The following is a 13,425-nucleotide window of genomic DNA, read 5'->3' on the forward strand; positions in this document are numbered from 1 at the left end:
TCCTGCAAACGTTAGGTCCAATGTCTGCACCTTGACATCACACCTAATGCCAAGCTAACGACAAGCCAATTATACAGTATGTTATAAAAAGACTGTAACTTTAATAAAATAAGCAAACTGCTCCGCAACAGAGTGACAGTATTTACCAATTATGAACTGCAGCTGGATTAAATGTATGTAATCTAGAAGGACATTGGAACATGTACATGGAACTGTATTTTCCCAGTAATTGCTCAAAGGAAGGAATTTATTGCCTGAGGTGATAAAGTATATTTTATTTATCAACTCATATTTCATAAATACTATCACTGAAGAAACCTACTGAAATAGTAGTTAGCTATTGTTTGGGAGATTGTATATACTTTATTAATTTAATAAATTTACTAAATTCTATTGTTTTTATTTGTGTTTAATTTTAACTAGATTAGAGTAGCTATATCCACAGGGATTGTGCTAATTAATAATACTGCAGGGATACATTGGAGTCATTGTCATTATGAAATGCGATTGCATGGAGGCATAAATCAAGATCACAGTTTTAATGATTAATCATGACCCCTATTGAGTATTGCAGTAAAATATAAAAGCAAATGTTGCTTTTGTGTCTCACATTTTGTCACACATTACTGAAGGCCCTGGTGCATGATAGTGGATTATTTTATTTACTTTAACTGCAGAGTGCATCAATTTAACATATTCTGTTGTTAACATATGTGCAGGTGATGTCTATTTTGTTATTAAATAATGCACCATATTATTACATTTTCATCAGAAAAGGTGCAACTTTTGCATTTTGTAATAATTCCTGCAATATGTAGTAAAAGCGAAGATCCTGCAGGAGTATTTACAATGATTTGTTTTATCTTTTATTGTTTAATCTGGGAAAAAAATGGTGTAATTCAGTTGTATTCTGTTATTCGCTTTGTTTTGGAGTGGATTCTTTATAAGCCTTTTGGCTTCCACCACTCCCTTGCACATTACTTATATTGTGTTTTTTTTCTATCCTTCTCTCGTTTGTTGTTTTAATGTATATACATTATTTTGTATGAGTTTTATTTTGTGCTAAATAAACAAATAAATAAAAATAACTTCTGACAAAATGTGGAGAAATATATTACATATTGCCTTCAGGCTGTTTATTACAAGATGCACCAGATTTTGACAAAATGTGGGTGTTATTACATAATGCAGTGGGAGCTGTATTACATTTTAAAGTGTTGGTATTGTTGATTATTACATGTTCTGCAACTGAAAACCAAGTTTTCCATTTTATAGCCAACTTCAGGATTCGACTTACTCTTTTTTTAACCTGTTTTCTGAAAACAGTCCATGCCTCTTTTATTTCTTACGAAATTAATTTTACAAAAAGGAGTTGCAATGCATTGGTCGTTTAAAAATTGAATATGCATAGCAAGCATTCAGTCTACTGGATGATGTATATTTGCTAAACACAGATTAATGTACTGAAATAGCCCACCATAAGGACCGGGCAGCCACCCAGCAGTCACGTGGTACAGGACGCAGCGACGTCATTGGAGATTTGCGAAGAATAAGCAGATTGAAGGGAAAGAGCCCGAGGCGCAGCACTTTCTTAGCGTTAGCGTCGTTGCTTTTTTTCCCCCCCCCCTCTCTCTCTCTTTCTCTCTTCCCCTCGTGTCCTGCGTAGAAACAGAACAGAGTATCTGTTCAACATTTCGGACACCCAAATGCCCGGTCCCACCCAAGCCCTTTCCCCAAATGGAGAGAACAACAACGACATCCTCCAGGACAACGGAACCAACATTATTCCTTACAGGAAAAATACAGTGCGGGGAGAGCGCGCCTACAGGTAAACTACCATCATCCCGCATTACATTTAACCTCCGCTTGTCAGAAAAGAAACAAGAAGAGAGACACTGTGGTTCGGTTCTGGTCGTTAGCCCGTTCAGCGCTCTGTGAAGCTGCTGCGCAAACCGCCCAAGGCTCCGCTAAATTCTTTTGTAGCTACTTGTTAGCATTAAAAAAAAACAGACGACTGTGTCGTTATTATTAATATTCGCACTTAAAGTCGCCGTTATTAAGCATGTTCGTGCGCAGTGCTAGCGACAAATGTGGAGGACTGGCTCGGAAAGATGCCGCTTGTCAAATGACACGACTACACCGACGGACAGACGCCCCTTCTGCTACAAGATTCTCACCGTCATTTGACAATTCGTGGCTTAACTGCGCAATAATGGCACTAAATGTTTGAGGTGGCAGAATGTGCCAACAGGCAGCACAAGCCGGGTGTGCGCTGTGTGACTCCAGGCTGGAGCCCAGCCCTGGTCCGGCTAACAAAGCCTGCTAACAGCACGCATTCACCCGCTGTGTGTTGACATGACAGCGGCTGGCCCACTTTTCCTTCCTGCTGCACTGCTGCCGGAGCCTCACACGCTCCAAAGGTTATTATTACACTCAGTACCCACGTGTCTATTACTGGGCGATGATTTAGCCCGGCATATTATCCTGCAAAGTATAGTGATAGATCAGTTTAGTGCAACTCAAAAAGCAGCAAATGCTGCCATCTTGTAACTCACCAAATTGCAGCCCTTCCAGGATTTCACGGTTTTATTTACTTCTGTACTTATTGCGATCAAGATGACAGATTTTGTGTGTGGGTGTGGGTGGGGTTGTCATTTTGCACCCCCCCCCCCCCCCCCCAAATTTGAATCCCATTTTAAACAGTATTACTTGCTGGAGAAGATGAAAAAAATGTCCATTGCTTCATTTCAATAACCTTGAGTTCAGGCTGCTCATGATGAACAAACTGTTGCTTATATTAGTAGATTGGGCTACACATGATTTGACCAATAGATATCAGGCTGTGGTGTCCTCAAAGTGGGGCGGGGGGGGGGGGGGGGGGACTACTCTTTGAACATGTGGTCAAGTAGTATTTTTTTTTTTTTTTTTTTTTTGCTCCGAAACTCCAGTCGAAATTGTGTAGAAGTGCAGAAATCCAGATAACTACAGCCATGGCATCCACTGTCGTGACTAGGGATGGGTATTGATAAGATTTTATCTATCGATGCCATTATCGATTCTGCTTATCGAGACCTCTTGTGAATTTTCTGTGTACTAAAAGTAGGCTTTACAGGTTTTCTATATCAACATTTTATTGAGTCTTAAAGTAAACAAATATGAAGTAAACAGAATCTGTAGTTCTTGTCAAAAGCATTTCCTTTCAGACATTTTGGCATTGCAGTACATTGCAGTATGTTTGTATTACAACATTTGGAAAGAGGTGTCATTTGATTTTAAATGGCATTTTGCTTTGAATTTATTAAGTCCGACTGGACTCTATCATTCTAACTTTAACGGGCTATTTACTTTTGTCTGATATGTATGTTTGCATTCTTTATACACTCAACAAAAATATAAACACAACACTTTTGGTTTTGCTCCCATTTTGTATGAGATGAACTCAAAGATCTAAACTTTTTCCACATACACAATATCACCATTTCCCTCAAATATTGTTCACAAACCAGTCTAAATCTGTGATAGTGAGCACTTCTCCTTTGCTGAGATAATCCATCCCACCTCACAGGTGTGCCATATCAAGATGCTGATTAGACACCATGATTAGTGCACAGGTGTGCCTTAGACTGCCCACAATAAAAGGCCACTCTGAAAGGTGCAGTTTTATCACACAGCACAATGCCACAGATGTCGCAAGATTTGAGGGAGCATGCAATTGGCATGCTGACAGCAGGAATGTCAACCAGAGCTGTTGCTCGTGTATTGAATGTTCATTTCTCTACCATAAGCCGTCTCCAAAGGCGTTTCAGAGAATTTGGCAGTACATCCAACCAGCCTCACAACCGCAGACCACATGTAACCACACCAGCCCAGGACCTCCACATCCAGCATGTTCACCTCCAAGATCGTCTGAGACCAGCCACTCGGACAGCTGCTGAAACTATCGGTTTGCATAACCAAAGAATTTCTTCACAAACTGTCAGAAACCGTCTCAGGGAAGCTCATCTGCATGCTCGTCGTCCTCATCTGGGTCTCGACATGACTCCAGTTCGTTGTCGTAATCGATTTGAGTGGGCAAATGCTCACATTCGCTGGCGTTTAGCACGTTGGAGAGGTGTTCTCTTCACGGATGAATCCTGGTTCACACTGTTCATGGCAGATGGCAGACAGCGTGTGTGGCGTCGTGTGGGTGAGCAGTTTTCTGATGTCAGTGTTGTGGATCGAGTGGCCCATGGTGGCGGTGGGGTTATGGTATGGGCAGGCGTCTGTTATGGACGAAGAACACAGGTGCATTTTATTGATGGCATTTTGAATGCACAGAGATACTGTGACGAGATCCTGAGGCCCATTGTTGTGCTCTACATCCAAGAACATCACCTCATGTTGCAGCAGGATAATGCACGGCCCCATGTTGCAAGGATCTGTACACAATTTTTGGAAGCTGAAAATATCCCAGTTCTTGCATGGCCGGCATACTCACCGGACATGTCACCCATTGATCATGTTTGGGATGCTCTGGACCGGTGTATTCTCCGGCCAATCTCACACTCAATCGTCCCCTCACTCGTGAACAAGACCCCGAGGTACTTGAACTCCTTCACTTGGGGCAAGACCGCATTCTCTACCTAGAGTTAGCAATCCATCGGTTTCCTGCTGAGAACCATGGCCTCAGATTTACAGGTTCTGATCCTCATCAAAATCTCAACACAAAATCTCTTGTTAAAAGTGAAATCTGCCGGAAAATGGCTGATGTCCAGCTTGTTGTGTGGGCTGTCGCTGATCACACCAAACGCCAATCCCTCAGATAAGGCAACACCACAGGAAAACGGCTGCAAATAAGTTCAGACTGTGTCGGGGTTTAGTTCAGCAGAGAAAATTACCTCTCTAGTGGCTGATTTCTCGGCGGGGAGGTGGAGATGTAGTCCGGCCTTTATGGTGGTGCTGATGAACTGTGGATGAGTGACAGCTGGTGCTGATGAGTGACAGCTGTCACTCCCGGTTGCTCCGACGCCCTCTCGTGCTTGAAGCCCGCACTTCACCCGCACTTCAAGCAGGGCGCCATCTGGTGGTGGTGGGCCAGCAGTACCTCCTCTTCAGTGGCCCACACAACAAGCTGGACATCAGCCATTTTCCGTCAGATTTCACTTTTAACAAGAGATTTTGTCATGAAAAGACCCGCGGAGGCTTCGCGCATCATGACGAAGCCGCTGATGGAGCGAGACAAAGAATGCCTTTGTTTTGGAGTGTCAGAGGACAAGTTGGGACATGCCTATCTCGGCTTTCAGTGGCTTGTCAGGTCGAGTGAGTATAAGAGAAATTGTGGAGAGCTGGGCATGTCCCAACTTGTCCATACAGCCATCCGTTTAGAAATGAAATGGTCGTTTCAGCCTGTCGATCGTGGCTCGGAGCGCGGCGCGCCCTCACCCGCTGTGGGCTGTCCTTAATGCGGTAGTAACACTCCTTAATCTCTGTGAAGCCCATACAATTTTCACCGAAAGCCATCTGAATTTATCAAATGTTTTCCACCTGGCTGTCTCACACGGTTCCTGAAAAAAATTTTAATGCAACAAAACAGCAGTTGTTCAGACATTCTCCTGACAATGAAAAACGACGAGAGGGGTGGACCAGTGCTCACTCAAAGCCTGCCCACAGGTGAATGACGCAACCGACAGGCGTGAAAAAACTCACGCATGCGCACGAAGGTTCAAGCTTGGCTGACGTAAAAACATATGAATCAAATCCATATACTTTTTGCATAAAATAAAAAGGTCCGTTACTTTTCTAACAGACCTCATACAACCCCTGTTGGATGGAATTGCACACAGCATTATGAAACAGGAGGCGGTTCAGCACCACCATCCTTGAGGAGTTCATTGCACTTCCTGTACAGTCCAGATCAGTTGGTTATTAATATAATGATATTAGTATTGTTGATGCAGAATTCCTGTCTGTCTGCACTACTGAAGGAAAACAGGACATTTCACAGAAATGATTACTAAGTAAAATGTGTAAATTGTGAATAAATTTCATTGAACCTTGCTCATAATAAAAAAAAAAAAAATACTTTGAGATGATACAGTATGTTTTACACCCTCCCCATCAAGAAAGAGAGAGAGAGGTTGCATGTCTGTTATAATTCCTGATGTTGAGTGTAGTTAAACAGTTGATCAGATTTTGGGTAAAGAATCATACCTAAAGCATTTTGGAGATTGTGTGTTTTATTCTGCTTATTGTTAAATTGCTTATGTTTTCTTAAAGCAGTATCTTTTCTTTGTGTGTTGCAGTTGGGGCATGGCGGTCAACGTATATTCTACCTCAATAACCCAGGAGACTATGAGCAGGCATGACATCACTGCCTGGGTTAATGATATTCTCTGCCTAAATTATACTAAAGTGGAACAGCTGTCCTCAGGTGAGATCAGAATGGTCCCAGATAAACTGCATTTCTCTCTAATTCTCTGTCTCAGGAGTTGAATAATTGTACATACAAACTGCCTTTTGACACACCCTGTAACCATCTTAGTTCTCCCTGGCAAACTGTAGCCTAAAATAATCTTGTAACCATGTAATCCAATTTCATTCTCTACCCACACAGACATACAAATACACTTTCATGTAAAGTGGGTATTCCAGACTACTTTTTTGATTTATGACACAGTGTTATGTGATTTTGTCTCTGGTTGTTGGTTTTATAGCTGTTTAACGCTGCATTGGTAGGTTCCTGTCATACACAGCATGTTGAGCTGATGCTCTAAATTATAAGTGGTTAAAGGTTTTATTGCTGTACTTGTGTTAATAAGGACAAACGAGATATATACACACACACACAGTGAGGAAAATAAGTATTTGATTCACTGTCGATTTTGCCAGTTTTCCCACTTACAAAGAAGGGAGGGGTCTGTAATTTTTATCGTAGGTACAGTTCAACTGTGAGAGACAGAATCTAAAAAAAAAAAATCAGAATCACATGGTGTGAGTTTAAATAATTAATTTGCATTTTATTGCGTAAAATAAGTATTTGATTACCTATCAACCAGCAAAAATTCTGGCTCTCACATACCTATTAGTTTTTCTTTAAGAAGCCCTCCTATTCTGCACTCTTTACCTGTATTAATTGCATCTATTTGAAGTTGTTACCTGTATAAAAGACACCTGTCCACTTACTCAGTCAATCACACTTCAACCTATCCACCATGGCCGAGACCAAAGAGCTGTCTAAAGGTGCACTGTGACTTGCATGACTTGATTCACGTATTTGCACGGCCTGTGTCGTGCAGGAGAGTAAACCCATCTTTAACGGTGTAGAATAAACGTGAGAGGGGCGCCGGCGCATGCAGTTGCACAAACAGAATTTTGAAATGTTCAAAGAATCATTCAGGTGTAAATGTCATGCATTGTGGCGCGATCTGTTTGCCAACACTACGTGCAGCTCGTCAAGTGAAGTGAACAGAGCGAGTGGTTGTATCAGCGGCTCGCATCAGAGCGCAGCTCGTCTGAAGAATTATAACTAGATGTTAAATCTATCATAAACATACTTTAACAGCTGCAGACAAGAAGGAAAGAACACGCAACTGTTTTACCAAGCCATGACAATGTAAACATAACAAATAATTACCTTTTTAAACGGCTCCAAATGCTTTCTCCAGCTCATTCAGCGAACGGCGCTGCTGGAGTGGTCCTCTGTGATTCAGGAAGCGATTAGAGCCATTTTCAACAGACAACTTACAGGGGAAATGATTAATCCGCTACAAAATAATTATTTCATATATGCAGCATCCAGCACAGAGCGCGTGGCAGGTGGTGGAACCAAGCACGGCGTCCAGCTGGGATCACAGCGGGTGGGATCATCACAACGATGTGTGTGCATCACAGTCATGCAAGTGTCCACGCAGCTTAAAGAGGAACATTACACAGTGAGAAATGCAATACTTTCCTATAAGAAACATACCAAAGAGCTGATATTCCACACTTTTTACACTAGTACCGCAAGTACATACCTTTATCGGACATTTGAACTTCGTGCTCTCCTGGGCGCCCGCGGGCCGCCATCTTTGTAGAATATCCGAGTGCTTTCCGCTCAGGCTGACGTCATTGACGAACGACTGTACATGAGCTGGTGTGACCAAATAAGGAAGTGGGAAAGGTCACGTGGCACAGGGTTGTCTCTCTTGTTTGAGGCACAAGACATGCACCTCGTCAAGTAGCGTAAACAAGCAGTAAACAAAGCGAGTGGTGACGTCAGCGGATCGCATCAGAGTTCAACTCATCTGAAGGATTATAACAAGAAGTTAAATCTGTTATAAACATAAAAGTAAATCCTGTTTTATCAAGCCATGACGATGTAAACAAGACAAATAATTACCTTTTTAGATGGCTCAAAATGCTTTCTGCAGCTTGTTAGGCATGCGTGTACGGCTCTGGCTGCAGCCTCCTCTGTGATTCAGGAAGTGATTAGAGCCGTTTTCAATGGTCCGTTTGCAGAAAAAATGATTAATCCGCCACAAAATAATTATTTTATATACGCAGCACAGAGCGCATGGCAGCCGATGGAACAAAGAACGGCGTCCAGCTGTGAACACAGCTTGTGGGATGCCACAAACAGGAATGAGCAGATCGAAGAAAGTGGGGAGGGGGGCGCCACTGCAGCTGCTATAAACAAGTCTCCTCCTGTAGATCCAGAATCTGGTCCAACCAGGAGCATGGACAACTGGATTCAAGTCTGGGATGGCAAAGATGTTGAGACAGAAACTTGGCGCCTGGCGCGAAAACGGATCTTGAATTCAAGCTTCACTCGTTAATTGGCCACAAACACCCCACGTCATGCCCTGTGTTTTGCAGCACAGCAATGGAGACTTCAGTTAATGTACGGAAGTAACGCTTGTTTGACATGGGCCATGTACAAAATTGTAATTCAAACAGTGGACATTGGCGCGTATGTACAGTCTTTCGTCAGTGATGTCAGTCCCGAGCGGGAAGTACCCGGATATTCTAAAAAGATGGCGGCCCGTGGGCAGCCGGGAGAGCGCGAAGTTCAAATGTCTGATAACGGTATGTACTAGTGTAAAAAGTGTGGAATATCTGCTCTTTGGTCTGTTTCTTATAGGAAAGTATTGCATTTCTCACTGTGTAATGTTCCCCTTTAAGGACATCAGGAACAAAATTGTAGACCTGCACAAGGCTGGGATGGGCAACAGGACAATAGGCAAGCAGCTTGGTGAGAATGTAACAACTGTTGGTATAATTATTAGAACATGGAAGAAACACAAGATGACTGTCAATCTTCCTCGGCCTGGGGCTCCATGCAAAGGGTAGCAACATGACTACAGCCATGCAATCCTGCTCGATGGGGCAGCACATGAAATCCAGTGATTGCCATAAAACCTGCATACACCCGCAATTGTGGAGTGATGCCAGTAAATTCTTTAGACAAGGAGTTGGTTGAACTCCTGCTTTTGCGAGCTGAGATCAGTGCTGCACAAATATTGAGGGTCAAACAATCTGTTATGACCATCAGCAGGTTCTTTAAAAATATGAATTCTTAGAAAAGAATTGCTGTTGTCCCGCAAAACAGGACAGCATGTCATACCTGGACAAAAATATTGTCCTTCATGTAGAAAGCAGATCAACTTCTTGGCTCTAGAATCATGAGTCAGACACGTCCAGATTATAACCCAGTTATGAGTGCAATATTTTTAAATCATCTCCATATAAGCCTAGATGGAATGTTACAACCATTTTATCATATAAACGACACAAACTTGTAACCTCTAAGGGCCTATGACACTTTCTCTGCCAGAAACAATAATGGCCGAGGGCATGTTTAGGCCTCTTTTTGGCCTAGATTTTCAATATGAAGGAGACAGAATACCAATATTTTGAAGTTTTGACAACTAGTACACAAAGGTTCTTTGCAAAAGTTTCAGAGTGGTGCTATTTATCACACATGGTGAAAAATGTGGTTGAATTTCACTAAATTTCAGATTTGCCCCTAAGTAAAGTAGGTCCTGCACATTAAATAGTTGAATACCTCAGCAGTGGTTTTAGCATGTCAGTAAAGGCCCATACTAAAGAATGAAATACTATTGTATAATATTTTTTAGACTAAAATGGCAAACAGAGGCCTTTTAATACATGGGTGAAATTAAGATTTTCAAGGTTTTTTTTTTTTTTTTCTTTTTCAGAAATTGCACCCTCTATAAAACTTTCCACACTCAGGCTAGGACTAAAAACATGATTGTTTTGCAACCAGCAGTGAAAAATGGGATATTTCTGAGAGTTTCATTTCAAAAATTGTGGCCCTGTGAAGTACCTACCTGAATGACGGTCATTAGATGTAGGCTTAAACCTACCTCCTTATAACGGGGTGTAAAAGCAAAATATATATACATACTAACCCTAACCCTACCAAAAACCTGTTTCCTACGTCCTTTTGGGACCTAATAGCACACTGAACCTGATTATGATGCAAATCAGAAATGGTGCTGCTGGATCCATTGGTTGGTTTATTTTATTTTATTTTTTTGCACGGTTTACTTCATCCAGTATTTCTGATTGGATGAGTGACCATGTTTTGTACATTTGGACAGTGTCGTTTGAAACATGATGCAAAGAATAATTTATATTTTTTGACTGCAAGCATGCTTGTAAACATGTATTAGTGCAATAGCAAAACCAGTGAGCGATCCAGGCAGACAGCTGGTGATGCTTATATCACATTAACACAAATTATAATTTGCCTCTAAAATTTCGCTGAGCAAGTTGACGAATCATTGGCTGTGTCAGATTGACAGGCTTGGGCCTTGTCTGGTGGCTTTAATGGTGTCAACAATGTGTGAATGCAGTATACCACTTAAATGTATTCAGCATTGAAACCAAAAAATTCAAATCTTACCGTTTTCTCTCAGGTAACTTTAATTCCAGCCCTGGTGTATTTCCCACCATTTCAAGGCACCCACTGATGTCTGTAAAATGCCAAAATGACACAAAGGGAAACCGTAGTATCCACACAAACAAGCAAAGCTGCCTTAAGGTGTGATTGTGGGTGTTTTTTGTTAATTGACTTTCTGAGTGTTGACATCAGCTAACACTGGTCACATCAAAAAGGCATTAACCACCTGATTTATTAGGCTGTTACTGTGCATGAGTGTGTGCGTGTGAGTCATTATTGTAGCACTATGGATGATAGTAATGTATGTGATGGTATAATGCAGCGCATTATAATCAGTTAATCTTATGACTTCTTTAGGCGCAGCCTACTGCCAGTTCATGGATCTGCTCTTTCCCGGTTGTATCAGTCTTAAGAAGGTCAAGTTCCAAGCCAAATTGGAACATGAGTATATTCACAATTTCAAGCTATTGCAGGCATCCTTCAAACGGATGAATGTGGACAAGGTGGGTTTGTTAAGCTTCATTTTATTGTTGTTAAAGTCATGTGCACTTTAACTTTGGGAACTCTGTTTGAATGTAAATTATTTTATATCTTTTCCACCGGCTTTAGATTATTCCTGTGGAGAAACTGGTTAAAGGCAGATTTCAGGACAATCTTGATTTCATCCAGTGGTTCAAGAAGTTCTATGATGCAAATTATGATGGCAAAGAGTACGACCCGGTTGAAGCTAGACAGGGTCAGGATGCTATTCCCCCACCTGATCCTGGTGAGCAGATCTTCAACCTGCCAAAGAAGTCCCCCCATGCAGCAAGCTCCCCTACCGCAGGTAAGCTACATCTGCCTCAGGAAAGATATAAGAATACAAACAGTATGTGCAAATAATCCTAATTTGGGTACAAATGTTTGCTTTGATATTTTAAGATCACTGTGGTTCTACATATTCTGGAAGATGTTGAAAGAGGTCCATACCCATCCCTTACTTAACCTTTTATCTGCTTTAGGAGCTTCACGAGCAACTTCTGCTATCCCCAAGTCTACAACGCCATCATCCAGACCTTCATCAGCAAAAAAGATTCCGATGGTACCGGCTCCTGCCAAAGGTGAAAAAGAACTGGAAGCACAGGTCACACATCTTACGGAGCAGGTATAACAATATCTTCAGCGTGTGTTGAAAATTCAGGGTTTTTTTTTTTTTTTTTTTTTTTTTTTTTTTTTTTTAACTTTAAGGTGCAAATAAATGTCACTTTGATTCTGATGGGTCAGTGGAGCATTTAGTTTGTTTAGGACTGGATGCCTCTCATAAGATATGAGATCATGAAGCTGGCAAACATTTCTTTAAAGAAGCCTTTTCTTTGCTTTCTTCACATTTATATCTGTCACTGGTGAACTGCACCGGTCGTCTCAACAATCAAAAGGGAAATCAAATTTGAAAGAGCACCTGTTTCAGATTTGTGATTATGTATTCTGTTTTAATATCTTTGGGTTTAAACTAGGGTTGGGTATCGAGAATCGGTTCTTTTCCGGTATCGTTAAGAAATTATTTGATCCACCGACAACAATAGTCTTTTTGCTTAATGATTTCCTTATCGGTCCTTCAGAGCGGCCGTTGTTTTTGAGGGTGTTTGTCGGGAAAATGATCATTTTTCTACGTTGATTACAGACCCTGCAGCGGGTCTGTAATCAACCGCATCTACAGCGCGACTCCACATAGAAGTTTGAACCAATGAAGCAGCGGATCGAAGCACTGCTTCATTGGTTGATTGATTCGCTGCTCTTCAGAAGTGAAAAGTCTGCTTCCTAACCCCTCTCAAAGCCATTAAAATATGTCAATCGTGAGTCACTTTTGTCTGAATTAAAGTCACTAACTGGGACTCTTGTTGCAGTCAAGAAACGAGAATCGTCCTCTGTTCTGTTGGCACAGCTCCAAACACTGCGAGGCTCTCTGCTGAGACAGAGTCCGGTCAGAATTAATCATTTCAAAGCGAATTGCCGTTTAAATCAAATGACACCTCTTTCCAAACGTTGTAACACAGACGACAGACTAAAATGTTTTTTTGTTTGTTTGTTTTTTTCATGAATTACATCCTGATGTGCAGCACAGCCAGCTGCAAGAGCTCAGCTCAGATGTATGGAAAGACAGTCATGCCAGTAATGCATGGGTTAAAGTTCTCCGTCACCACAACGGATTTCCGTCATTTGGAAAATTTAACCACACATATGTGTGCGCACGTGGTGTCATGCGTGTTTTGGGGCCGAAATTTGATACTCTCTGTCAAAGCAACATCCCATTCTGCGCTAATCAAAGCAGCAGCAATGTCAGCGTGATGGTGCCGCACCGCGGAGGAAGGGACTGTGTGAATTTTCTCTCCTCCTCGCTCTGTTTACCGCTTGCCATGAGCCACGGTCCTTCTCTTCTCTGTCTTCGTGGGAATATTTGCAGACCTTCCCCAAGTAGAGCAGGGTGTGGCTTTGCTTTGAACCAATGAAGCATTGATCCAACTCACTGCTTCGATGGTTCGTTGTTTTATTTTGCTTTATCT

At 41.8% G+C, this 13,425-nt stretch overlaps 1 protein-coding gene across 2 annotated transcripts in view; it reads left to right on the forward strand.

Annotated features, from left to right (window-relative positions):
- mapre2 (microtubule-associated protein, RP/EB family, member 2) overlaps positions 1-13,425 on the forward strand; it is a 29,149-nt gene that overhangs the window by 12,692 nt on the left and 3,032 nt on the right. Inside the window, exons 1-5 of one of the 2 annotated variants that reach the window (XM_034184101.1) lie at positions 1,541-1,828; positions 6,282-6,409; positions 11,243-11,388; positions 11,495-11,711; positions 11,887-12,029. In XM_034184101.1, coding sequence (XP_034039992.1) covers positions 1,707-1,828; positions 6,282-6,409; positions 11,243-11,388; positions 11,495-11,711; positions 11,887-12,029 — 756 coding nt within the window. In that variant the 5' untranslated portion in view covers positions 1,541-1,706. Of the gene's footprint in view, positions 1-1,540; positions 1,829-6,281; positions 6,410-11,242; positions 11,389-11,494; positions 11,712-11,886; positions 12,030-13,425 lie in introns of those variants that run through there. The other variant, XM_034184102.1, reaches the window with a different exon arrangement.

Source organism: Thalassophryne amazonica, chromosome 12 (genome assembly GCF_902500255.1).
Source record: "Thalassophryne amazonica chromosome 12, fThaAma1.1, whole genome shotgun sequence".
In the NCBI taxonomy this organism is placed as follows: Eukaryota; Metazoa; Chordata; class Actinopteri; order Batrachoidiformes; family Batrachoididae; genus Thalassophryne; species Thalassophryne amazonica.